Source organism: Stegostoma tigrinum, chromosome 28 (genome assembly GCF_030684315.1).
Source record: "Stegostoma tigrinum isolate sSteTig4 chromosome 28, sSteTig4.hap1, whole genome shotgun sequence".
NCBI classification, from domain to species: Eukaryota; Metazoa; Chordata; class Chondrichthyes; order Orectolobiformes; family Stegostomatidae; genus Stegostoma; species Stegostoma tigrinum.
The window spans coordinates 13687702-13714097 of record NC_081381.1 but is presented as its reverse complement, the minus strand read 5'-3'; the positions used below and the strand labels follow the sequence as shown (position 1 = coordinate 13714097).

At 43.6% G+C, this 26396-nt stretch overlaps 1 protein-coding gene across 1 annotated transcript in view; it reads right to left on the bottom strand.

Moving 5' to 3' along the window:
* LOC125466523 (uncharacterized) overlaps window positions 1-26396 on the bottom strand; it is a 60879-nt gene that overhangs the window by 13000 nt on the left and 21483 nt on the right. Inside the window, exons 2-8 of the mRNA XM_059638098.1 lie at window positions 19733-19757; window positions 16950-17081; window positions 12214-12354; window positions 9870-9963; window positions 8294-8379; window positions 7071-7166; window positions 5816-5909 (exon numbers count right to left, since the gene is read on the bottom strand). Of these exons, the coding sequence (XP_059494081.1) occupies window positions 5816-5909; window positions 7071-7166; window positions 8294-8379; window positions 9870-9963; window positions 12214-12354; window positions 16950-17081; window positions 19733-19757 (668 nt within the window). The remainder of the gene's footprint in view (window positions 1-5815; window positions 5910-7070; window positions 7167-8293; window positions 8380-9869; window positions 9964-12213; window positions 12355-16949; window positions 17082-19732; window positions 19758-26396) is intronic.

Genomic DNA, 26396 nt, shown 5'->3' with positions numbered 1-26396 from the left:
TCTGCAAGCTTATTACCAAACAAAGAAATTTCCTCCAGTCATTTGTGATTGAAAGATATCATTTATATACATCTTCGTTAATCGTAAGTCCAAAAGAGATAGGAATATTCAACCCTTCAAGCCTGTTCAACCACTCAATAGAAGCATGGCTGAGCTGACACTCCTCACACCAAGCTTCCTGTGTTTCCCCCATAGCTCTTGATTCCCCAACTGACCAAGAATCTCTCTATCTCAGCCTCAAATATACAGAAGGACCTTGCCCCCACAGCTCTCTCGTGCAGAATTCTCAAACCTCGGAGAGAAGAAATTCCTCCTCATCTCAGTCATAAATTGGCCCCCCCCTCAGCATTTACCCTGTCAAACCCCTTAGAAATCCTATATGTTTCAATGAAATCACCTCATTATTCTAAGCTCCAGTGAGCAAAGCCCCAAACTGTTCAACCTTTTGCTCATAAGACATTGCCTCCATTCTGAGAATCACCCCAGTGAACCTTTCTGAAACCCCTTCATGTTTTGCCTGTCCTTAATTGGCTTTTTGAAGGTGCTGCTGGCTATCTATTCTTGGATATAGGGACCAAAAACTGTTCACAGCACTAGTAGTGGGAATGCGAGTTGCAGGGATGTCCTTAGGAGGCAATAGCCCTGAAATGAACTCATTGCACTTGAATCAAAAAATGTTTTGCATAAGTTGAAAACCTGTTGTGAGAAATGAAAGTACTGGGAAGTGTCAGCAAGCAATGGTAGAGTAAGCATTTATCTATGTTATTATCTGAACTTTGCAAAAGCATGAAGTTGAACCATCAGACCCTTCAATGAATGTTTTTGATGCTGCTGCATGTAGCCGCCCTGAATTTTCTGAAAAGAATTGCACTTTAACCCAAAGATTGCAGCCTCATTGCAAATAAAACAAATCTTATAAATCTTATCTCTCATTTCTTCAGCAATGCACATTCAGGCATCTCAGGCAAGCGCCCTTCAGCTGCAAAGATTTCAGCAATTAAATGATAAGACAGATAGGAACTAGCAAAAGAAATGACCCAATTCTCAAACAGGTCCTTGCATCGTGGGTAATCCACTTCCATTCGTTAATGTATGGTGATATAAATATTTTCAAACAAAGCCTGGCATATTCAACATTTTCAACTTGTTCATAGATTCCCTACAGTGTGGAAGCAAGCCATTCGACCCATTGAGTCCACACCAACCCTCTGAAGAGCATCCCATCCAGACCCACACCCTTACCCCATAACCCTGCATTTTCCCACAGCTAACCCACCAAACCTGCACATGGAAACCGACACAGACACAGGGAGAACATGCAAACTCCACACAGCTGCCTGAGGCTGGAATCATACCTGGGTCCCTGGCACTGTGAGGCAGTAGTGCTAACCACTGAGCCACCATACACGTGTTCCTGAGGCTTCATGAATGCCTTTAACTGCACAGTGAATGCTGCAATCTCAGATATTTCTATAAAGAGCAACTTCATGTGTGGAACCTTCTGTGAATAGGATGCAAACTGAAGCTTGAGAAGTGAATAGTATTTTTAGCAAGCATTACAGATAGACAATGAAAGCCACAAAAGCTTTGGGCATTTAAACTGTCTCAGTTTCTGTAAAATAAGTTCTGCCTTGATCTCCAATGATAGCATGTCAGTGGTTTTTGTTAAATCACTCCCGAAACCATTGAATTGATGCAAGGCAGAGTTAGATGGATTTTCGATAGACAAGGCACTTGAGGGTTATGGGGCACATATAAGAAATGAGTGACGAGACCACAATTAGATCAGTCAGTAATCATACTGAATTATGGAGCAGATTCGAAGGGCTGAACGGCCCACATCTGATCCTAGTTCTGCATTTTCACATTCCTGATCGATGTTCCAACCACTCAGTGTACACTGCATTATTGTTCACTGTGCGAATGAGTAATTGTTGGTGCCTGGTGTCAGTTATACTGTAATCTTTGCTGAGCTCCCAACTTATTTCCAATTTCTGGGGAATCCCGATTGCACAGCTCCAAGCTCACCATTTCACAGAATCATACAGTAAAGAAGAAAGCCATTTGGCCCGTCGTGACTTTGCTAACACCTCTATAAGGGCTGTTCAATTCGGCCAACTCCCTCTGCTCTTTTCCTGCTGCCTTGTAAATTGTTCTGAAATATAGATCCAGTTTCCTTTCAAAGTGTGTGTTGAATCTGTTCCTGGCTCCCTGCAGACTTGTCTCGGAGCGCAGTTCTAATATTTAACCAAACCCTTATGTAAATATAGCCTTGTGAATACTCACTAATTAGCACATTACACTACGTTGGCACTGAGCTCTGCATTCCCAGCTGGGAATTCAGATCCCAGCTCCTCCTGAAAAGTGGCGTGTAGCTGAAGTGAACAGAAAACAGGAGCAGGAGTAGACCATTCGGCCCTTCAAGCCTGTTTCACCTTTCAACATGATCATAGCTGATCACCCAGCTCATTTCCCAGATCCTGTTTTCTCCCTGAACCCTTTGACCCCTCTAGGAGAGAGACACATATCTTCATGTTAAGAAATTGTGATGAGTTTTGATGTCTCAAGCTTGAAAGCAGATGTAACTCTGACAGTGAGTCAAGGCCAAACCTCAAACCTATTCATAATCACATTCTTAATACTTGAAACTGCAAGGGGAGACTTCCTTCCCCTTTGTCCTAAAGGGATTGTCCACAGATGTGCAGGTTAGGTGGGTGAGCCATGCTAAATTGCCCATGGTGTTCAGGGATATGTAGATTAGGGGGCTTGGGTCTGGGTGGAATGCTGTGAGGGTTGGTGTGGATTTGTTGGACCAAAGGCCCTGTTTTCACACTGTAGGGATTCTGTGAGAGTGGACAGCTTGAATGTGCTCCTTCGGTGTTGTACTCTTCTACAATCATACATTGTTGTCAGCTTCTGTCTGTTTTCATGGGAAAGACAAAATTATTTCTAGATTGCAGGATGTCGGTGCTGGCAGATGGGAGGTTTGGGTGTTGTGTTCAATGGTTAAGGAGTATTCCTGACAGAGTGGGGGGAGGGCTTTGGTTTGCTGGTTTCCACAATGAGAGGGGAGGTGGGTTGACAGGTCCTAAAAGTTGGGGGAAAGGGAGTGAATTCATGTTGCATGAGGAGTCAGGCCACGGTGGTGAGGAGGAGGGATTGTCAGGGCCCTCAGGCGTAAACATGTTGAGGGACATGTAGTTGGGGGTGTGTGCAGTAATATAGGTTTCAGGTTCAATCTCACTCAGGAGTTAGACTGGGTTTTTAAACACTTAACTCTTCCTGGGTAATCATTAACAGAAACTTTCATTCCCCTCCTCTCATGAACATATTAACTCCAGTTGAATTATGTTTCCAGGCTTTCTGAACCTCATCCAATTGTGATGTTTCCTGTAGTAACTCCACACAGGATGCTGAGAGCTTGTTCATTCACAGAAAGCCCACATTGTCCTCAGCCAATACCCAGGTTTACTCTGTTTCCTCTGCAGCTGGAAACTGGTCTAACATTGCCCCATTCTGAACCTGAGCCATGGTGATCTCTACACCCTCATGGCCAGTTTTGCAGTACCTTAACCACAAAGATATCATTTATAAGCTCAAAATAGTTCACTACGTGAAAATATTCTAGAAAAAATATATTCACAGGATTTCAATTTTATTTATTCATAGAATGTGGGCATTTAGAGTCACAGTTGTGATCAGAGATAATGGGAACTGCAGATGCTGGAGAATCCAAGATAACAAAGTGTGGAGCTGGATGAACACAGCAGGCCAAGCAGCATCTTTGGAGCTCAAGAGCTGACATTTCAGGCCAAGATCCTTCATCAGCAAAGGGGGATGGGGAGAGCATTCTGAAATAAATAGGGAGAGAGGGGGAGGCGGACTGAAGATGGATAGAGGAGAAGATAGGTGGAGGGGAGGGCATACTCTCCTCTCCACCTATCTTGTCCTCTATCCGTCTTCAGTGCTATCCATCTTCAGCACATACCCTCCTCTATACCTATCTTCTCTTCTATCCATCTTCAGCACATACCCTCCTCTCCACCTATCTTCTCTTCTATCCATCTTCAGTACATACCCACCTCTCCACCTATCTTGTCCTCTGTCCATCTTCAGTACTATCCATCTTCAGCACATACCCTCCTCTCCACCTATCTTCTCTTCTATCCATCTTCAGTACATACCCACCTCTCCACCTATCTTGTCCTCTATCCATCTTCAGTACTATCCATCTTCAGCACACACCCTCCTCTCCACCTATCTTCTCCTCTATCCATCTTCAGCATATACCCTCCTCACCATCTATCTTCTCCTCTATCCATCTTCACTACATACCCTCCTCTCCATCTATCTTCTCCTCTATCCATCTTCAGTACATACCTTCCTCTCCACCTATCTTCTCCTCTATCCATCTTCAGTACATACCTTCCTCTCCACCTATCTCCTCTATCCATTTTCAGTCCACCTCCCCCTCTCTCCCTATTTATTTCAGAATCCTCTCCCCATCCTCCTTTTCTGAAGAAGGGTCTAGGCCCAAAACATCAGCTTTTGTGCTCCTAAGATGCTGCTTGGCCTGCTGTGCTCATCCAGCTCCACACTTTGTTTTCTTACAGTCACAGTTGTACTGCACAGAAACAGACTGTTCAGTCTAACTTGTCTATTTTGACCAGACATCCTAAATTAATCTAGACCCATTTATCGGCATTTGGCCTATATTCCTCTAAATGCTTCCTTTCAGGTACCCATCCAGATGCCTTTTAAATGTTGTAATCGTGCCCACCTCCACCGCCTTCCTCTGGCAGCTCATTCCATACGCGCAACACCCTCTGTGTGAAAAAGTTGGCCCTTAGGTGCCTTTTAAAACTTTCCCCTCTCACCTTAAACCCATGCCCCTCTAGTTTTGGACTCCCTCATCCTAGGAAAAAGACCTTGTCTATTCACCCTATTCTGCCCCTCACGATTTTATAAACCTCTATCAGGTCACCCACCAAATTCCAACGCTCAAAGGAAAATAGCCCCATCCCATTCAGCCTCTCCCAAAGTTCAAACCCTCCAACTCTGGAAACATCCATGTAAATCCTTTCTGGACCCCTTCCAGTTTAACAACATTTTTCCTATGACAGGGAGACCAGAATTGAATGCAGTATTCTGAAACCATTTTCCTAATCAATGTCATGTACAGCCACAACAAGACGTCCCAACTCCTACACTCAACGCACTGACCAATACAGCCAAGTGTACCAAACACCTTCCTCACTGCCCAGGCTATCTGCAACTCCAATTATTGCCCATTGCTAACTAACCTTGTGAAGGTGGTGTTGAGCTCTCTTTTTGAGCTGCCGGCAATCATCACGTTGCTTTTGATGCAGCTAAGTGTCTAATTAAACCGTTTCAGAGAGCAATTAATAATTCAACACATTGCTGTAGGCCTGGAGTCACATACAAGTCTGACTGGGTAAAGATAGCTGATCCCCTGCCCAAAATACGATGGTGAAACAAGACTGGTTCATGGTCATCATTACTTCCATTAAATATTTACTTAATTAATTGAATTTAAATTTCCCAACTGCCAAAGTTGGCTTTCAACTTGTGTCACCAGTGCTATAGTATAGTCACCATTCAACCAGTTCATGTGATATTTAATTTTTAATAGGTCCATCTGTGGAATACCATGTCAAAGCATCATATACGCCAAGAATTGTTGTGATTCACAGCTGGATTGATTAATTAAAACTCAGATCAAAAAAACATTCCCCACATATACTGTTACAAATATAAGTGATTCCTGAGCAGGGGTTCGGAAGGGGATACTTACTTGGTGTGAGGCTGACATTTCGGTCTTTGTGTGTTATTCCGAAAGCTTCCGGGAGGACAGGGCTTACAAATCACCTTCTGGTAGTGTTTCTTATCTTAACAAAAAAAGACAAGAGTTGAATGATAAACCAGAAATTCTATAACTTTACTAAAATACATGTACCCCAGGCATGCCATTCATCCGAAGGGCAATGTCACGCAAACCAGGTGCACAGCCTCAATTGCTGATTTTTAGACACGGCATGAAATGATGGGGAATCTGTTCGGATCAGAAAGACAAGAATTGCTTCCAATAACAGGGCAAAAAGTAAAGAGAGTGAGAAAATGACAAGATAGAGAAGAAGATAATAAAACGTGAGGCTGGATGAACACAGCAGGCCAAGCAGCATCTCAGGAGCACAAAAGCTGACGTTTCGGGCCTAGACCCTTCATCAGAGAGGGGGATGGGGTGAGGGTTCTGGAATAAATAGGGAGAGAGGGGGAGGCAGACCAAAGATGGAGAGAAAAGAAGATAGGTGGAGAGGAGAGTATATTTTAACCTCACTGCGAAGCCTCTTCCAGGGATGCCTAACCTGAAGAAGTTACCCTCCTCCCTCCGGACCAACCTCAGGGAATCTCTCTCCCACTGCAATTTTCTTGTAATCTCTTCAGCCTTGAAACTGCTCGACCATGTCCTGAGGAAAACCAAGTACCACAGCCACATACCTGTCCGTCTTCCCTGGACTGACCTATCCCCTCCCCACCTCCCCACCTATACTCTCCTCTCCACCTATCTTCTTTTCTCTCCATCTTCGGTCCGCCTCCACCTCTCTCCCTATTTATTCCAGTTCCCTCTCCCCATCCCCCTCTCTGATGAAGGGTCTAGGCCCGAAACGTCAGCTTTTGTGCTCCTGAGATGCTGCTGGGCCTGCTGTGTTCATCCAGCTCCACTTTGTTATCTTGGATTCTCCAGCATCTGCAGTTCCCATTATCTAAGATAGAGAAGAAGGCTGGATAACTTTTATGTTAACTTGGGAATATAAGAAATGGATGCACAGAACTGGAATTTTCATTTTAGAAGGAGAAAGATCACACAATAAAGAATTGGTTAAGCTGGTTAAAAACTCTCAGATTTGAATGGCTCCCTGGTAAAATCCTCATTACCATTTACTGTTTGCTCATTGACTGGCAATGATAAAATCATTAACCTTCTATAGAACAACAGGAAAAACTATTGATATCTGTGAATATAAAAAGTGGAGTGAGGTGAAAAATACCTAAAGGAAGATTTTTCCCATCTCCGCAGACTGCACAGTAATACCCAAGGGGGCATTGGCATTTCTTGTCATTTTTAGTGATGCAGGAGACATTTCCTGTGTCAAGAAATTTTTTTGAAAAGATTAACAAACAACATTGAACTTTATGCTATTCCATATTCTTCTTTTGTAGCCAAACTTATAGTCGATTTTAAGTAAGATTTGCACTTATCTGGCATCCCAAAGTACTTTACAGTGAAATACTTCTGAAGTTTAGTCATCAATTCATGTGGGAAACATTGCAGTTATAGAATCATAGAATCTCTACAAAGCAGGCCACTTCGCCCATCGAGTCCACACCAACTCTCTGAACAGTATTCCACCCAAACCCAGCCATAACCCTATCCCTGTAACTCTTTGGGATATTTAGCATTTTTAATCCACCCTAACATGCACATCTTTGGACTGTGGGAGGAAACCCACACCGACACAGCGAGAACGTGCAAACCCCACACAGTCACCCGAGGATGGAATTGAATCTGGGTGCTGGCAATGTGACGCAGCAGTGCTAACCATTGCTAACCAGGTCACCCCAGTGGCAAGCACCAAGGATACGCAAATTACAATGACCTAAATGGCCAGATTATTTGTTCTCATTGCCATTTAAGGAATAGGGCACTGGGAGAATTCTCTTTCTCTGGCTCAGATGTGGGATCTGTTACAAGGTGGACATAGCCTCAGTTTGCCATCTCATCTGAAAGGTGGCACCTCCAACACCACAACACTCCCTAAGTACTGCACAGGAGTGTCAGCCTAGGTTATGTCCCCCAGTCTATGGAGTGGGACTTAAGCCAACATTCTTTCAGCATCAGGGTTGAAGGTCAGTGAACCTCAGTCCACAAATGAAGCACAATCTATGATGCTATAATTGATGCTACATCGGAAGGTGCTTTTATCAGCTAGACTACAAACAAAGCCCAATTAAACTTCCATTCCATTCAATATTTCATATCACAAAAGTGACTCTTAAATTTCTTGTTTACAAATAAAAGGAAGACAGAAATTTTAAAAATGGCAGCAATCCCATACCAGAGACTTCAATAAATTTTTCCCCATCTTATCCTGCTAAACCTGTCCATTTAGTCAGGAACAAAATGAATATAGGAATGATAGAGGACAAAATTAAAATTTAACTAACGCAAAGTTAAAATCTGATCCACAAAAACAGTACACTTGATGCTTACCTCCTCTTGTTGATAGCAATTCAACACAGTAATTGTCAGCTGTGCTGTTACCTTTAGTGTGAAGCATTTTTCCCAAGTCTGTACAACTGTATAAGATATTTGTCAGTTAGCCAATTCTTACAAGGTACTGAAATATTTTATAGCCTTTCATTTTGCAAAGGTGTCCATTTTGATATGTAAACTATATTTTGTATCACTCCTAGGAATTTAGCTCATGGAATAATGGAGATCTAGTAACAATTCAAAGAGTAATTTATACCCAAATGCCTGCCATACCAGGTGCCCTTTGGAGCATAACATCAGGGAGAACTGCAAAGGCTAATGCAGGCTGTGCAGATGAACACTGGGACGGCAGTGGATCATTCAAACCAGGATTGCCATTGAATTAGACAAGACTTGACTGTGCCTTGTTTCCTCTGAGTGAAGGACTAGTTTTTGCTCTTACTGCACTGTTAATTTTGAGATGATTCCCCTTTGCTCTTGGTTTCCATCTGGTCCACCAGTCATTGCTGTCTATTTATCCCACTCCTTTATCATTTGAATCATTCCATCTAGATCACCCCTTACACCTTTGAAATTCAAGGCGAGACAACTTAGTATCTGTAGCCCGACGTGATCATTTAACCTTTATGCCCATGTTGATCCTGGTTAATCTACACTGAATTCCCAGTAAAGCCAAACTATCCTTCCTAGGGTGCAGTGTCTGTTTGAACACAATACTTCAGATGGAGCCAGCCAGCCAGAGTATCATTAAATTACAACTTGCTATCCATTAACTTCTCTTCAAACTCACCTTAAATAAAGGTCTGCACCCTGTCAGCCTTTCAAATTACCTTTTTGATCCTGTACACTGACTTTTTGAGATGCTTGTTTACAGAAACGTGGTTTCAGTTATCTTTTTTAGGTCTAAGTTGGATGATCTCATGCTTCCTCACATTAAACTGGTAACTGATGACATTAGCGTGACATAAATAGAACAGTCTGAGCTGGAGGGAAGCAACACTCTGAACCTGGAGAGACCTGGTTCCAACCAGGAGTGTAGTTAGGAATCCAGTGTGAATAAAGAGCTGGCGTTACTTCAGCATACTGCATAACCAGATTACTGACAGAGGAGGGAAACAAAGTTTTGCAAGAGAGCATTGAGAAACCAAGCCAGAGATAAATGACTGAGTGAACAAGGATAGTCAACACCCTTCCATTTTCATTCCAACCCCAAACCATGGACATAATCTGCCACAAGTTTGTCTAATCACTTCATCTATCAACATCTGTTTGAAACTTTCTTCTCCCATCGACACTATCTACCAGCATACCTCAGCAAACCTTATATATAACTCATTTATGAGACTCAAGGACAAATTTATATCAATCCTCAAAAGTCTAGATCCGTGCACTTGCAATTCTAAATCCACGCTAATTTCAATACTTCCCAAGAGTTAATCAGGTGCACTAAACATCAAAAATAATCACAGTCAACTGAGTTTTATGGAGATTTTGACGATAAAGCCCCCATATCGAAAATATTTTTCATTAACTGCCGAGGAAATAAAACACGGAGTTTAACAGAATGACTTACTTGGTGTGAGGCTGACATTTCAGTTTCTGTGTGGTATTCAGAAAAGTTCCTGGAGGACAAGGTTGGCATGTCCTTTTATAATAATCTTCTTTATCTAAGCAGTATTGAATGATAAACAAGATGTTTTGTACCTTTGAACAAGAATAATATGTTGACAACCCTTCTTTCCATCCACCCTCATCTTACTGCCTGGCTCCCCACTTTGCCTTGCCCCTTCTCCCCCTCCTCTCTGTCCTCCTAAGCCCCTCCGCTTCACTCTAGTGTGGGTCAAGCAGACACCATGCACCCTGTCCGTTCAGTCCCATCAAAGCATCTCCATCCTCCCACTGCAGACTGCACCCTTCCCTGGTTAGAGATTGGTATTTCCCAATACCTGAAGAGTGGAGCCACACTTTGAGAAAAGTGTTTGTTTGTCTCTCTGGCAATAAAAAGATGGACTTGACTGTGTTTGATCCTTCGTTGATTACAGCATTTCATCCCTTTGCAAAATAATGTGTCACATATGTCCCTCAAGAACTCACCTTCCACACTAACACCATTGATTGGCTAAAATTATTGGGCTAAATCCTTTCCTTCCTTTTGGCTAACTGTCAGTTTTGTCAAATTTCATTGAGGGCTTCTCTCCACAAGGCCTGGCAAGATTTCTCGCTGTATCTTACCAGAGGTCTCCTCATTAATTACAGACCCCATCCCTCTGCCAGCCCTTTCTCTGATTCTGCCCCATTCCACCATTCAACCTATCCAGAGCTACTCGCTCCTGCTGGGATATCCCAGAATGGACCAGACACTGGCACCATCTTTAAAATCCCTTTGTGCACCCAGACAATTGCACTCAGTCCTGAGCATGGTGCCTGATATTTGCCCCCATCATGGCAGTCAGGGGGAGGTGATCTCCCCTGCTTTGTGGGCAGGGAACTGGATGCCCTGCTGGACATGACTTCCTCTACCCCCAAGGGCCAGGAGAGAAGGCCATGACACCACACCCTGCCCGGCCTGGTCTCAGGTTGTCACCTGGGTCAAAGCTGTCTCGGCACATGGAGAAGAGCCCGGCACCAATACTCACCCTCACCCTCACCCTCTCTCTCTCTCTCTCTGCACCCACCTCCCAAGAAGGCTCATGCCCTACCACTCTCAGTATCACCTGGACCACTATCCAACCCCACCCCTCAGTCTCACCCACCCACAACTAACCCCGTAGACCCTCGGTGCTGCCCAGTCACTCACTTGGGACATCTCCCCACCTACACCAAGCAGCAACAAACAATAATTCCCCAATATAAACAATTCACTACTACATTGTGAGAATCTCGCCTTAATGTTGGGAAAGATTAAAAGATGTAGTGAGATGTTCTGACATCGAGAAAGCCTACTCAGGGCTACTCCTAGAATTCTGACACATTTCGGTCAGAACTCAGTCTCATCTTGATCAGGCCACTATAAGATTCTGACCAGTGTTTCCATTATGAGAGCGCTATTTATTGAAATTGATTTTATCGTAACAGGATGCTTTTTATTGTTTGCACAATAAAACTGATAAGATCGTTAATTTAACGACCAACAGAGACTGCAAGTTTGTACACTTCAAGTTACATTTATTTGACATTTTAATTAAAACCCTCAATTAAAAGGTTTTCACGGAAGGGGTTTTTTAAAATTCTTTTGTGGGGTGTGGAGAAGGTGGTGCTGAGCTGCCTTCTTGTACCACTGCAGTCTATTTGGTGTAGGTGGGCCCACAATGCGACTTGAGGGGGAATTCCAGAATTTTGACGCAGTGACACCGAAAGAATGGCGATAGATTTCCAAGTCAGCATGGCGAGTGGCTTGAAGGGAACTTGCCATGTGTCTGCTGCCCTTGTCCTACTAAATGGAAGAGGTCGTGGGTTTGGAAGGTGCTGCCTGAGGATATTTGGTGAATTTCTGCAGTGCATCTTGTAGACGATACACACTGCTGCTACTGAGTGTCGGTGGTGGAGGGAGTGAATGCCTGCGGATGTAGTGCAAATCAAGTGGGCTGCTTTGTCCTGGATGGTGTCAAGCTTATCGAGTGTTGATGGAGCTGAACCCATCCAGATAAGTGTGGAGTATTGCATCGCACTCCTGATTTGTGCCTTGCAGTTGGTGGATAGGCTTTGAGAAGTCAGGAGTTGCGTTAGTGCCTGTTGTATTCCCAGCTTCTGATCTGCTCTCGTAGCCACTGTATTTATATGGCTAGTCCAGGTCAATTTCTGTGAGGAGTCTTGGACCTCACACAATATTAGCTCCATAGTTAGCCCGGAAAAATGAGCCCAGCCACAGCTACAATCAGGACAAGAGGAGAAAGAACATTCAGGATGTTGGTCCATACCTGATAGCATTGGCTTCTTATCACCACACTCCTTACAATGTTCACACTTAGCTGGGTCATCAGTAATACAATAATAATGGGAATCACATTCGCATTTGCGATTTGTTGTAGGAGTGCACTGAACAGTCTCAATACTGTTACCTGCGAAGACAAAGTAAAATTGTGTTTGCATGAGCAGCGATGAACATTGATAAAAATCTAATATCTAACTGTCACATGGAACACCAAAATGATTACATTTTTGGAAGGACAATGTGCAGCTCTAGCCATAAGTCCAAACTATGAAGGCTTTAACCCTGCATTCCCCACGGTTAATCCACTTAACCTGCAAGTCTTTGGACTCTGGGAGGACCTGGAGCACTTGGAGGAAACCCACACGGACACACGGAGAATGTGCAAACTCCACACAGACAGTCACCCAAGTCTGGAATCGAGCCCAAATTCCTGGCACTGTGAGGCAGCAGTGCTAACCACTGAGCTACTGTAAGGAATAGGACAACACTCTGCAACTTTTCCAACCCTACTTTGCCCACAAATTAGATCATGATTGATTTGCACTTCTTCTCTGTTTTCATGTATTTTCTGCAAATCTCATCATTCGATGTTATTTTGGAAATTCTTAATATTATTGGCCTCCAGATGAAATATTGCACCTTTCCTTCACTGATCGCCTCATGACCTCTGTTTCCTCATAAGTTCATGATCGATGGACGAGGAAGGGCGGGGGAGGAAATCCTCCGCTAGGAGGTTTCCCTCCCAGAACACCAAAACATCCCTGTTTTCCAACAAACAATCTAATTTACCTGTAAACGAATTTGGTTTAACTTTGCTTGTATCAATGCAGTATAGGTATTGATCTTCTGTATTGGCACAGCTTAGCTGTAGGAAGAGTTTACCATGTTGGTGTGTTGCCTCCCAGGTGCCTGGGTGCGTGATGTCTCTGATCGTGTTTTTGGGATCCTTAAGGGGGAGGGGGAGCAGCCCCAAGTTGTCGTCCACATTGTCACCAACGACATAGGTAGGAAGAGAGATGGGGATTTAAGGCAGAAATTCAGGGAGCTAGGATGGAAGCTGAGAGCTAGGACGAACAGAGTTGTTGTCTCTGGTTTGTTGCCCGTGCCACGTGCTAGTGAGGCGAGGAATAGGGAGAGAGAGGAGTTGAACACGTGGCTACAGGGATGGTGCAGGAAGGAGGGTTTTGGATTTTTGGATAGCTGGGGCTCTTTCTGGGTTAGGTGGGACCTCTACAAGCAAGATGGTCTTCACCTGAACCAGAGGGGTACCAATATCCTGGGGGGGAGGTTTGCTAAGGCTATTCGGGTGGATTTAAACTAATTCAGCAGGGGGATGGGCATCAAAATTGTAGTTCGACTATAGAAAATGTTGAGAGTAGGGTGGTCCAAAATAAAGTTTCAGGGAAGCAAGATGGCACCGGCAAGCAAGAAGTTGGTTTGAAGTGTGTCTACTTCAACGCCAGGAGCATCCGGAATAAGGTGGGTGAACTTGCAGCATGGGTTAGTACCTGGGACTCCGATGTTGTGGCCATTTCAGAGACATGGATAGAGCAGGGTCAGGAATGGTTGTTGCAGGTTCCGGGATCTAGATGTTTCAGTAAGAACAGAGAAGATGGTAAAAGGGGTGGAGGTGTGGCATTGTTGGTCAAAGACAGTATTACCGTTGCAGAAAGGATGTTTGGGGACTCGTCAACTGAGGTAGTATGGGCTGAGGTTAGAAACAGGAAAGGAGCGGTCACCCTGTTGAGAGTTTTCTATAGGCCTCTGAATAGTTCCAGAGATGTAGAGGAAAGGATAGCAAAGATGATTCTCGATAGGAGTGAGGGAGACAGGGTAGTTGTCATGGGGGACTTCAACTTTCCAAATATTGACTGGGAACACTATAGTTCGAGTACTATAGATGGGTCAGTTTTTGTCCAGAGTGTGCAGGAGGGCTTCCTGACACAGTATGTAGATAGGCCAAAAAGGGGCGAAGCCACATTAGATTTGGTACTGGGTAATGAGCCCGGCCAGGTGTTAGATTTCGAAGTGGGTGAGCACTTTGGTGATAGCGATCACAATTCTGTTATGTTTACTTTAGTGATGGAAAGGGATAGGTGTATACCGCTGGGCAAGAGTTATAGCTGGAGGAAAAGCAATTACGATGAGATTAGGCAAGATTTAGGGAGCAGGGAATGGGGAAGGAAACTGCAGGGGATGGGCACATTAGAAATGTGGAGCTTATTCAAGGAAAAGCTCCTGTGTGTCCTAGATAAATATGTACCTGTCAGGCAGGGAGGAAGCTGTAGAGTGCGGGAGCCATGGTTTATGAAGGAGGTGGAATCTCTGGTCAAGAGGAAGAAGAAGGCTTATGTTAGGATGAGATGTGAAGGCTCAGTAAGGGCACTTGAGGGCTACGAGGTAGCCCGGAAAGACCTAAAGAGGGAGCTCAGAAGAGCCAGCAGGAGACATGAGAAGTTGTTGGCAATAGGATCAGGGTAAACCTTAAGGCTTTCTATAAGGTTTTTAAGGAATAAAAGAATGACGAAAGTAAGATTAGGCCCAATCAAGAATAGTAGTGGGAAGTTGTGTGTAGAGTCAGATGAGCTAGGGGAAGCGCTAAATGAATATTTTTCAACAGTATTCACTCTAGAAAACGACAATGTTGTCGAGGAGAATACTGAGATACAGGCTACTAGACTAGGTGGGATTGAGATTCACACAGAAGAGGTATTAGAAATCCTTCAGAAGGTGAGGATAGATAAGTCCCCTGGGCCGGATGGGATTTATCCTCGGATCCTCTGGGAAGCCAGGGAGGAGATTGCCAAGCCTTTGGCATTGATCTTTAACTTGTCATTGTCTATAGGAATAGTGCCAGATGACTGGAGGATAGCAAATATGGTTCCCCTGTTCAAGAAGGGGAGTAGAGACAACCCTGGTAATTATAGACCAGTGAGCCTTACCTCAGTTGTTGGTAAAGTGTTGGAAAAGGTTATAAGGGATAGGATTTATAACCATCTAGAAAAGAATAAATTGATTAGGGATAGTCAGCACGGTTTTGTGAAGGGAAGGTCGTGCCTCACAAACCTTATTGAGTTCTTTGAGAAGGTGACCAAACAGGTAGATGAGAGTAAACCGGTTGATGTGGTGTATATGGATTTCAGCAAGGCGTTTGATAAGGGTCCCCACAATAGGCTATTGTACAAAATGCGGAGGAATGGAATTGTAGGAGATATAGCAGTTTGGATCGGAAATTGGCTTGCTGAAAGAAAACAGAGGGTGGTAGTTGATGGGAAATGTTCATCCTGGAGACCCGTTACTAGTGGTGTACCGCAAGGGTCGGTGTTGGGTCCACTGCTGTTTGTCATTTTTATAAATGACCTGGATGTGGGCGTAGAAGGATGGGTTAGTAAATTTGCAGACGACACTAAGGTCGGTGGAGTTGTGGATAGTGATGAAGGATGCTGTAGGTTGCAGAGAGACATAGATAAGCTGCAGAGCTGGGCTGAGAGGTGGCAAATGGAGTTTAATGCAGACAAGTGTGAGGTGATGCACTTTGGTAGGAGTAACCAGAAGGCAAAGTACTGGGCTAATGGTAAGATTCTTAGTAGTGTAGATGAGCAGAGAGATCTCGGTGTCCGTGTACACAGATCCTTGAAAGTTGCCACCGAGGTTGACAGGGCTATTAAGAAGGCGTACAGTGTTTTAGCTTTTATTAATAGAGGGACCGAATTCCAGAACCAAGAGGTTATGGTGAAGCTGTACAAAACTCTGGAGCGGCCGCACTTGGAGTATTGTGTACAGTTCTGGTCACCGCATTATAAGAAGGATGTGGAAGCTTTGGAAAGGGTGCAGAGTAGATTTACTAGGATGTTGCCTGGTATGGAGGGAAGGTCTTATGAGGAAAGGCTGAGGGACTTGAGGCTGTTTTTGTTAGAGAGAAGAAGGTTGAGAGGTGGCTTAATTGAAACAGATAAAATTATCAGAGGGTTAGATATGGTGGATAGGGAGAGGCTTTTTCCTAGGATGGTGGCGGCAAGCACGAGGGGGCATAGCTTTAAATTGAGGGGTGAAAGATATAGGCCAGATGTCAGAGGTAGTTTCTTTACTCAGAGAGTAGTAAGGGAATGGAACGCTTTGCCTGCAATGGTAGCAGATTCGCCCAGTTTAGGTACATTTAAGTCGTCATTGGACAAGCATATGGACGTACATGGAATAGTGTAGGTTAGATGGGCTTGAGATCGGTATGACAGGTCGGCACAACATCGAGGGCTGAAGGGCCTGTGCTGTGCTGTAATGTTCTATGTTCTATGTTCTAAGTTCTATGTTAACATTTGAATGAAGGCTTCCCTCAAAAAACACAAAATAGATGTCAACACATGGGAGAGTCTCATTCAGAAGAAACTGAATCAGCAAAAGCTCCTGTATGAAGAGAGGCCATTCTTTGAGAGCTCATTGGCAAGAGGAAACATAGAAAAGGAACCAGAGAAAGGAACACCGGTGATCTGGAGGCCAAAGACCAATTCCACCTCCCAGAAACACCCACAGAAATGTAGCTCTAGAATCAGCTACACAAGGGGGGTCAGAAGCCAGGACCACTGATATGGAATTTCCCTGGTGGGCAATCAGAATTGTTCTTGAGTGATTGCTGGAAACGAGCATTTGAATAACTTACATGCAACTGGAAGAAAATATAAAGCTGGAGAATTACTGAAGGATTCAAGGAGGTACTTTAACATTTACCTGTACAAGGCCCATAACACTTGCGACATTCTTTCAGGGAATTGTCTTTCTCAGTGTATGTTCCTTCCTCGCAGGGAGCACATTGTATCTGGCTCTTGCTTGAATATGATGATGATGAAACCTTGTATTTACCTTTCACCAGTTGAAGACGTAAATATTTCATTATTATGCATAACCAATGTACAGTGAAATACCTGAAATATTTTGCCTAACCTTTAGGCACACTGATGACAATCAGTTTACAATGAGGTTCTTTAAAACACTGGTTCATCCATCTTGGTTTCTGTTGCACTGGGGATGAGTTGATTAAATTAGCCTCAGCTGGTGTAGCTGTTCTTGTGGGTTAGACTGCCTGGAGGTTTCAGGGATTTCATAGAAGTCCTTCAGTGTGGAAAGAGGCCCTTCAGCCCAGCAAGTCCATACCAACCTTCAGATAATCCACCTCGTCTATGCATCCCTGAACACAACGGGCAATTTAGCATGGCCCATCCACCTAGCCTGCACATCTGTGGGAGGAACCCCGCACAGACACAAGTAGAACATGCAAACTCCACACAGACAGTCGCCCAAGGATGGAATTGAACCCAGGTCCCTGCCGCTGTGAGGCTGCAGTGCTAACCACTGAGCCATCGTGCTGCAATTTTTGTTGAGCCATACTTTTGAATTCATAGTTCCATGAAAATATGTTGGTCACAACAGATTGCTAGATTTTACGCTCAAATTGAGGAACTTTTGAACTCATGCTACAGTTTTCACTATTGAATAATGGCATTTCAAAACCTCAAACATGTAGATTCGAAGTAGACTTGGAGTTCTACCCAGTACTTCTCCTTCAGCTGCACTGTCATTGTCCTGTGTGCTACATCAAGCTCACTGTCTTATCCATTTTCTGACGCTTCAGAATCCTCTCTCTTTTATTTAGAGCTCTGTTTGTGACCAACATCCCCATGGTGCACCCTGTGTACATTCTGGGAGCATTGTGTTTAAACCCACAGCCAAGGGATGGGCTGTGTACAATAAATGACTGACAATCAGGTCATCAGGGCCAGAGAATTAGAAGTACTCTTGGCTGGAATGGTTCTATGAAGAAAGTCGTGTAAAAGTCATCTGACCAAGTTTACTGCCAAAACAATTTCCATCAAAATTCTCCCCCCAGCTATTTACAATCTGACCAGGCAGAACAGCAGGTCGCAGTGGCCATATTTAATGGCAATGCCCTAACTCTTGCATTGGGGATACACTTAATTGATTTTAGACACAATAACAGGTCGCAGTATTAGAGTTCTCTCGTGCAGGCTGTTGCATCTTTACAGTTTTAGCACTGTGTGACTGCTAATATCAGTGTAACATGATCATATTGCTAACATAGGCAGTTTCATGATGGTCATTTTAACTAAACTATCTGGTAAGCCACAATGTACTTTGGGGACTGGTGCGAATTGGCTCAAAGGTAGGGACACTGCCACTGTGCTGCAAGATCCCTATCAGTTTTGTTATATAATACATGAGTGGTCAAGATTCTGGGAGCAAGCCGTTCTGTTTGAGTCATGCTGGGATATTTCTTCATACTTGCTGGAATGGTTAACTGTTTTAACTCAGTCTAGAGGAATTTAAACTTACAACCTTCTAACCAAACTGGCACTGATAGAATATTAAGACTGGAAAAACACATTTTCCATATCGTTCATCTCCAGACATTCTTAAAGGAAGAAATAAATCGATTGTGCTAGCATGCAAAATAAAAATGATGTGGTGATGATTCAGAGATTATTTAAGGGGAGGTGTGAGGACCGTTATCACTGCCACAAGTTTAGCTTTGTTTGAGCACTGAAAATTAAACCCACTTCACACAAGACACTGTGATACACTGTGGTGTTTAGTTTACTGTGAAAATAGCCAATTTGGTTTATTTATACATCTACTCAAAATAATCAAAGGTTGGACAAGCTAAGAGAAGATCTGGAGCTACCTAGAATGGGGACAGGTCATTGAACTCAGATGTTCCACACTGGAGTTGTGTTCCAAACAAGCCTTGTATGGTGAGACACCCCAAGGCTGTCCTGCTGGTGGTGGTGACACAAGCCCAGACCATATCCTGAGACTTCATGACCTGTTCAATGACTGGCATCCTTACAAAGAGAAGAAATTAGGATTTATATAGAGCTTTACAAGACCCCTGGTTGTCCCAAATCTCGTTATAGCCAATGAATTACCTTTCAGAGTGTAACCACTGTTGTAATATAGGAATGACAGCAGCCAATTTGCAAACAGCAATGTGGAAGTTACCAGACAATCTGTCAGTGTGGGATACTGACTAAGGGTTAAGTATTGCATGGGAAATTGAAAGAAATCCCCCACTCTTTACACAATATTATGAAATCTTTTACATCTTATCAATGCAAAAGACAGCAAACCCAACAGTGCAGCACTCCCTCAACTCTGCACTGAAGTAGCACTCTCAATGACCCGATAAAATTTCTGAGGCGTGCTTTGAGCCTATGACCCTCTGACACAGACACACAGTGGTGTGGCCATTACACCCAGCCATGCTGTGAAGATAACATGCAGTGAATACTCCGTTCCCAGATCAAGGCCAAGTTACAGCAACCCAATGTTTCCATTGACCTCCCCCTTATCTTTACCTTTGGTTTCAGATGTAAACCACCCTCCACGGCAAAAGCATCTGTCATATCATCAACCACTAAATGCAAAACGGCCGGAGTATTTATAATAAAACCCATAATTATTTAACCAGTAGTTTCAGAATGAAATGGTGCTTTTACCTGGAGGACATTTTTGCTGAGAAACCTGAAAAATATCAAGAAAATGTCACAAGTTACAACTACAGACTGTGAATGAAATGGAAGATAAAATATCAATACTTCCTTCAAGTGATTGTTAAAGCAATAATCATAACATAGGAATAAGGGAACAGGACTAGGCCATTCAGCCCCTCGGGCCTGTTCCACCATTCAGAAGATCATGTCTGATCTGTGGCCTACCTGCTTCTGCCCCTTCACCTTTAATACCTTTGCTTAATGGAAATTTCTCTCTCTCAGATTTCAAATTAACTACTGTATAATAGATGAATAGATAAATAAATAGAACATTACAGCACAGTACAGGCCCTTCGGCCCTCGATGTTGTGCCGACCTGTCATACCGATCTCAAGCCCATCTGACCTACACTATTCCATGTACGTCCATATGCTTATCCAATGACGCCTTAAATGTACCTAAAGTTGGCGAATCTACTAACGTTGCAGGCAAAGCGTTCCATTCCCCTACTACTCTCTGAGTAAAGAAACTACCTCTGACCTCTGTCCTATATCTTTCACCCCTCAATTTAAAGCTATGCCCCCTCATGCTCGCCGTCACCATCCTAGGAAAAAGGCTTTCCCTATCCACCCTATCTAACTCTCTGATTATTTTATCTGTTTCAATTAAGTCACCTCTCAACCTTCTTCTCTCTAACAAAAACAGCCTCAAGTCCCTCAGCTTTTCCTCGTATGACCTTCCCTCCATACCAGGCAACATCCTAGTAAATCTCCTCTGCACCCTTTCCAAAGCTTCAACATCCTTCTTAAAATGCAGTGACCAGAACTGTATGCGATACTCCAAGTGTGGCCGCACCAGAGTTTTGTACAGCTTCACCATAATCTCTTGGTTCCAGAACTCGATCCCTCTATTAATAAAAGCTAAAACACTGCATGCCTTCTTAACAGCCCTGTCAACCTGGGTGGCAACTTTCAAGGATCTGTGTACATGGACACTGAGATCTCTCTGCTCATCTACACTACCAAGAATCTTACCATTAGCCCAGTACTTTGCCTTCCAGTTACTCCTACCAAAGTGCATCACCTCACACTTGTCTGCATTAACTCCATTTGCCCCCTCTCAGCCAAGCTCTGCAGCTTATCTATGTCTCTCTGCAACCTACAGCATCCTTCGTCGCTATCCACAACTCCACCAACCTTAGGGTCGTCTGCAAATTTACTAACCCATCCTTCTACACCCTCATCCAGGTCATTTATAAAAATGACAAACAGCAGTGGACCCAACACCGACCCTTGCGGTACACCACTAGTAACTGGTCTCCAGGATGAACATTTCCCATCAACTACCACCCTCTGTTTTCTTTCAGCAAGCCAATTTCCGATCCAAACTGCTATATCTCCTACAATTCCATTCCTCCGCATTTTGTACAATGACCTATTGTGGGGAACCTTATCGAATGCCTTGCTGAAATCCATATAGACCACATCAACCGGTTTACTCTCATCTACCTGTTTGGTCACCTTCTCAAAGAACTCAATAAGGTTTGTGAGGCACGACCTTCCCTTCACAAAACCGTGCTGACTATCCCTAATCAATTTATTCTTTTCTAGATGATTATAAATCCTATCCCTTATAACCTTTTCCAACACTTTACCAACAACTGAGGTAAGGCTCACTGGTCTATAATTACCAGGGTTGTCTCTACTCCCCTTCTTGAACAGGGGAACCATATTTGCTATCCTCCAGTCATCTGGCACTATTCCTGTAGACAAAACTGGTCCAGCATCCACTGTTATTTGTGGAAGAGAGCTCCAAACCTCTACCACCCCATTGCGTGTAGAAGTGCTTCCTAACATCCCTCCTGAATGGTCTGGCCCCAATTCTTAGATGATGCCCCTTAGTTAGAGAATCCCCACCCAGTGAAAATAGTTTATCCTTAGCTACCCTGTCTTTTCCTGTTAATATCTTGAAGACTTCGATCAGTATTAAGTCCATAAGATATAGGAGCAGAATTAGGCCATTCGACCCATCGAGTCTGCTCCACCATTTGATCATGGCTGATCACTCCTTAACCTTCTAAATCTAGAAAAAATGGGCCTAGTCTGTGTAATTGCTCCTCATACCTTAACCCCTGAAGCCCAGGTATCATTCTTGTAAATCTGCGTTCTAGTCTGTCCATTAGTCAAATTATTCTTCCCAAAATGTGGGGTCCTGATCTGCTCACAGTACTCCAAATGGAGTCTAACCTGAATGTCCTCTAAGTAAAAGGTTGCTGTCAGTTATTTCTGGAACATTCCCTAGATGATAAAGGCTAGGAGGAGGACTGTTTAGTATATGGGGACATAATCAGCTCTAAGGAGGGAGTAAAGATGTATTGGCACCTGGAGACCTTTCCTTGTCCCGGACACAAAGACATCATCAACTGCCCATTCACTTTAGGTTACACAACACTACAGCAACAGGCCATTCTGCCCAACCGGGCCATGCAATTGCTTATGTTTCTATCTTGGGTTTCCTCCCACCTTCAAATCAATCAATATGACCCTTTATTTCTCTCCTCCCTCCTCAGTTTGTCCAGCTTCCCCTTAAATGTAACGATACCACTGTCATCAACCACTCTGTGTGTGAGCAGGTTTAACATTCTCACCACTCTCTGGGTGAAAGCATTTCTTCTGAATTCTCTATTGGGTCCCTATGTTATGTGGACACCCTCAAGTTATACTCTTCCCCGCCTGAGGAAAGATTCTTTCTGAGTCCACTTGATCAAAATCCTTACTTCTGTGAGGTCACCCTGAGCCTTCTTTTTTCCAAGAGAAAACAGCCTAGCCTGCCAATCCTTTCCTGATGTGGCCACCCACACATTTTTGGTCACATCCTTGTAAATTTGCTCTTAATAACATTGCACGGAGATCTAGTGTGATGTAACCACGGTTCGAAACAAATTTAGCATAACATTCCACTGTTTCAATTTAACCCCACTGAAGGTAAAGCCTAGTGTTTGGTTTGCTTTGACGGATAGCCTGCTAACCCAAGGAGTTGGTAATTGTACTTATGCATGAATCATCAGTTTGAAAAGTCTACTGCTCCTCATGTGTGGAAAGGGTCCCAACCATAAACCTTTCAGCCAATCAGCGCTACTGAGCTTAGTCCCAGCAGCAGAACTCACAGCATTAGGAGCTCTGCTTGATAACAATCATCCCACACATTATTAGCTGTTAGACATTACAATAGTTTAGTAAACATCTGCTTGTCAGCACCAGAGGGCATTGAAGTATGCTGTTATTAAAACGTGATCAGAGATAATGGGAACTGCGGATGCTGGAGAATCCAAGGTAACAAAGTTTGGGGCTGAATGAACACAGCAGGCCAAGCAGCATCTTAGGAGCACAAAAGCTGATGTTTCGGGCCTAGACCCGAAGGCCCGAAACGTCAGCTTTTGTGGTCCTAAGATGCCGCTTGGCCAGCTGTGTTCATCCAGCCCCACACTTTGTTATCTCTGCTATTAAAATGTTTTAGGTTTCAACTTTATGGAAACAGAGAGAAAATAAAATCCTTATTAACTTGATTTGCCAATAAATGAGCAGTTGTCCATAAAATCTGGCATGTTACCACATAAATCAAACACTTAGCCTCTCTCTTGCAGGAAAGATTGTGCAAGGTCAGAAGATCTCGTAAATTCTTACTCTCCCAAGGATTTTATAAAGCACTCTGTAGCAATGAACTTTTACTCACTCTTCAAACTGAATGATTGGAATGGACAGAAATCTGTGTCACATAACAACATGTGGGAGCAGAATCTGAGACCAGCTTTTCACCATGGCAGGTATAAAACTCTCACACATCCTTTCAAATTGCAAGCTGCAAGTGAAAGTCAGGGTCCCGAATCACACTGAGTACCCCGGCGTGTGGATGGCACAGAGAAACAATGGAAATAGGGGCAGGAGCTTCAGCTATTTGGCCATTCAATCAACTAAAGCTACAGCTGATTGATCTGTGCTGTGTCTTCCTTTACACTGCTCTCACCTCCGTATCACTTGATATCTTTAATTTCAAGAAATCTGTTGATCTCTGACTTGAATATACTTAATGACAGGACCACCACAGTCTTCTGGTGTCGAGAATTCCAAAGCATATCCAGAAAGACAAACTGAAAAAATGCTCATTACTAAATGATGCTAAGCTTAAGTTTTAAGAGTTTCACATTTCCGAGGTCAGAGAGATAAGAGTTAAGGACTAGCTTAAAGTAGAAGCATATGACAGGGAATTGTGGGGATTGATTTGGGCCCAGGCAGCTAAAGGCATTTGCCAAAGATGGAATGGAAGGATCTGGAGATGAATGAATGAATGAATGCATCAGTCAATTCGAGGAACACAGAGGTCTTAGGAGGCAGAGGAGCTTACGAGATAAACAGAGGGGTGGAGCCACAGAGGGAACTGAACATCAGGATGAGAATTTGGAAAATCCAAATTTTTCAAAGTAAATGTGTTCTGTTGTGCCTGAGGGACCAGCCAGGAGTCACAAGCAACAGGGTTACCTTGATGCCCATGTGGCACTTATACAGATCTGCCAGCGTTTTTCCACCAGTTTCTGGATCAGAGATCCCCACCTATCACCTCACTGGGTATGTATGGAGTTCCTTCTTATATTCTTTCATGGGAAGAGGATATCACTGCCCATTCCTAATTGTCCTTGAGATATACCTGGTGATGAGCTGCCTACTTGAACTGCTGCAATAAAAGCAAATCTGAAATAAAAACAGAAAGTGCAGGAGAAAGTCAGCAGGCCTAGTGGCATCTATGGAAAGAGAAACAGAGTTAACATTTTGAGTCCAGTATGACTCTTCTTCAGAACTGTGGAGTCAGAGAGGAAGGAGAAATGACAGGGAAAGTGAGTTTTGGCAAACATCGGGATAAAGATAGGAAGCAATGAAGGTCATAGAGTCATGGAATCATACAGTATGGAAACAGACCCTTCAGTCCAGTCAGTCTGTACCAAACACAATCCCAAACCAAACTGGGCCCACCTGCCTAAGTTTGGCCCATATCCCTCCAAACATTTCTCATTTATGTACTTATGTAAATGTCTTTTAAACATTGTAACTATCCGCATCCACCACTTCCTCTGGAAGTTCATTCCACACACAAATCACCCTCTGTGTGAAAAGGGTGCCCCCAGGTCCTTTTTAAATCTTTCTCCCTAACCTGAAAAATATTCCCCCCAGCCTTGAAATGCCACACCCTAGGGAAAAGACACCTGCCATTCACATTATCTACACCTCTCATGATTTTATAAACATCTCGAAGGTCACCCCCCGAACCTCCTGCACGCGAAAGATTAAAATGTTAAATCCCTTCAGAGAGAAGAGCAGGGCTTTTTTAAAGTGGGCATACCTGGAAGAGAAGTGGCAGTGAATTAAACAGTCAAATAAAAGCAAAATACTGTGGGTACTGGAGATCTGAAATGGAAACCAAGTGTTGGAGAAAGATTACGGATGATACCGTAGATAGCTTGCAACCGCAAGCATGGGGAAAGACAACTAGGTAGCTAGAAGTTGTCACAGTTAGTTCAGGAATCGAAGCTATGCCCAGTACCAAAATACACTATCCATCCAGCCAACTGAGCTAGCCATAACATACAAAGCTTTATAGTTTAGTAATTCTGGAAGACCACTGTAATTGTGCAAGGTAGCAATGGTATAGCACTGAGCTAACAGCTAGGAATAGGAGTAGGCCATTTGAGCCTGCTCCACCATTCACTAAATTCACGGCTGATCTGTGGCTTAACTCCATTTGCCTGCCTTGGCCCCACAACCCTTGATACCATTGTTTAATAAAAATCTGTCTGTCTCAGATTTAAATTTAACAAATGAATTAGCAACAACTGCTATTTGAAAAAGAATTTTCAAAACCTCCAATATACTTTGTGTGTAGCTATGCTTTCTAACATCTAACATTTCCTTGAAAGTTGCCACCCAGGTTGACAGGGCTGTTAAGAAGGCATGCAGTGTTTTAGCTTTTATTAATAGAGGGATCGAATTCCGGAACCAAGAGGTTATGCTGCAGCTGTACAAAACTCTGGTGCGGCCGCACTTGGAGTATTGTGTACAGTTCTGGTCGCCGCATTATAAGAAGGATGTGGAAGCTTTGGAAAGGGTTCAGAGGAGATTTACTAGGATGTTGCCTGGTATGGAGGGAAGGTCTTACGAGGAAAGGTTGAGGGACTTGAGGCTGTTTTTGTTAGAGAGAAGAAGGTTGAGAGGTGACTTAACTGAAACATATAAAATAATCAGAGGGTTAGTTAGGGTGGATAGGGAGAACCTGTTTCCTAGATGGTGATGGCGAGCATGAGGGAGCATAGCTTTAAATTGAGGGGTGAAAGATATAGGCCAGATGTCAGAGGTAGTTTCTTTACTCAGAGAGTAGTAAGGGAATGGAACGCTTTGCCTGCAATGGTAGTAGATTCGCCAACTTTGGGTACATTTAAGTCGTCATTGGATAAGCAATTGGACATACATGGAATAGTGTAGGTTAGATGGGCTTGAGATCGGTATGACAGGTTGGCACAACATCGAGGGCCGAAGGGCCTGTACTGTGCTGTAATGTTCTATGTTCTATGTTCTATCTCTCCTGAATGGCCTGGCCCTACTTCGTAGACAATGCCCCCGGTTCT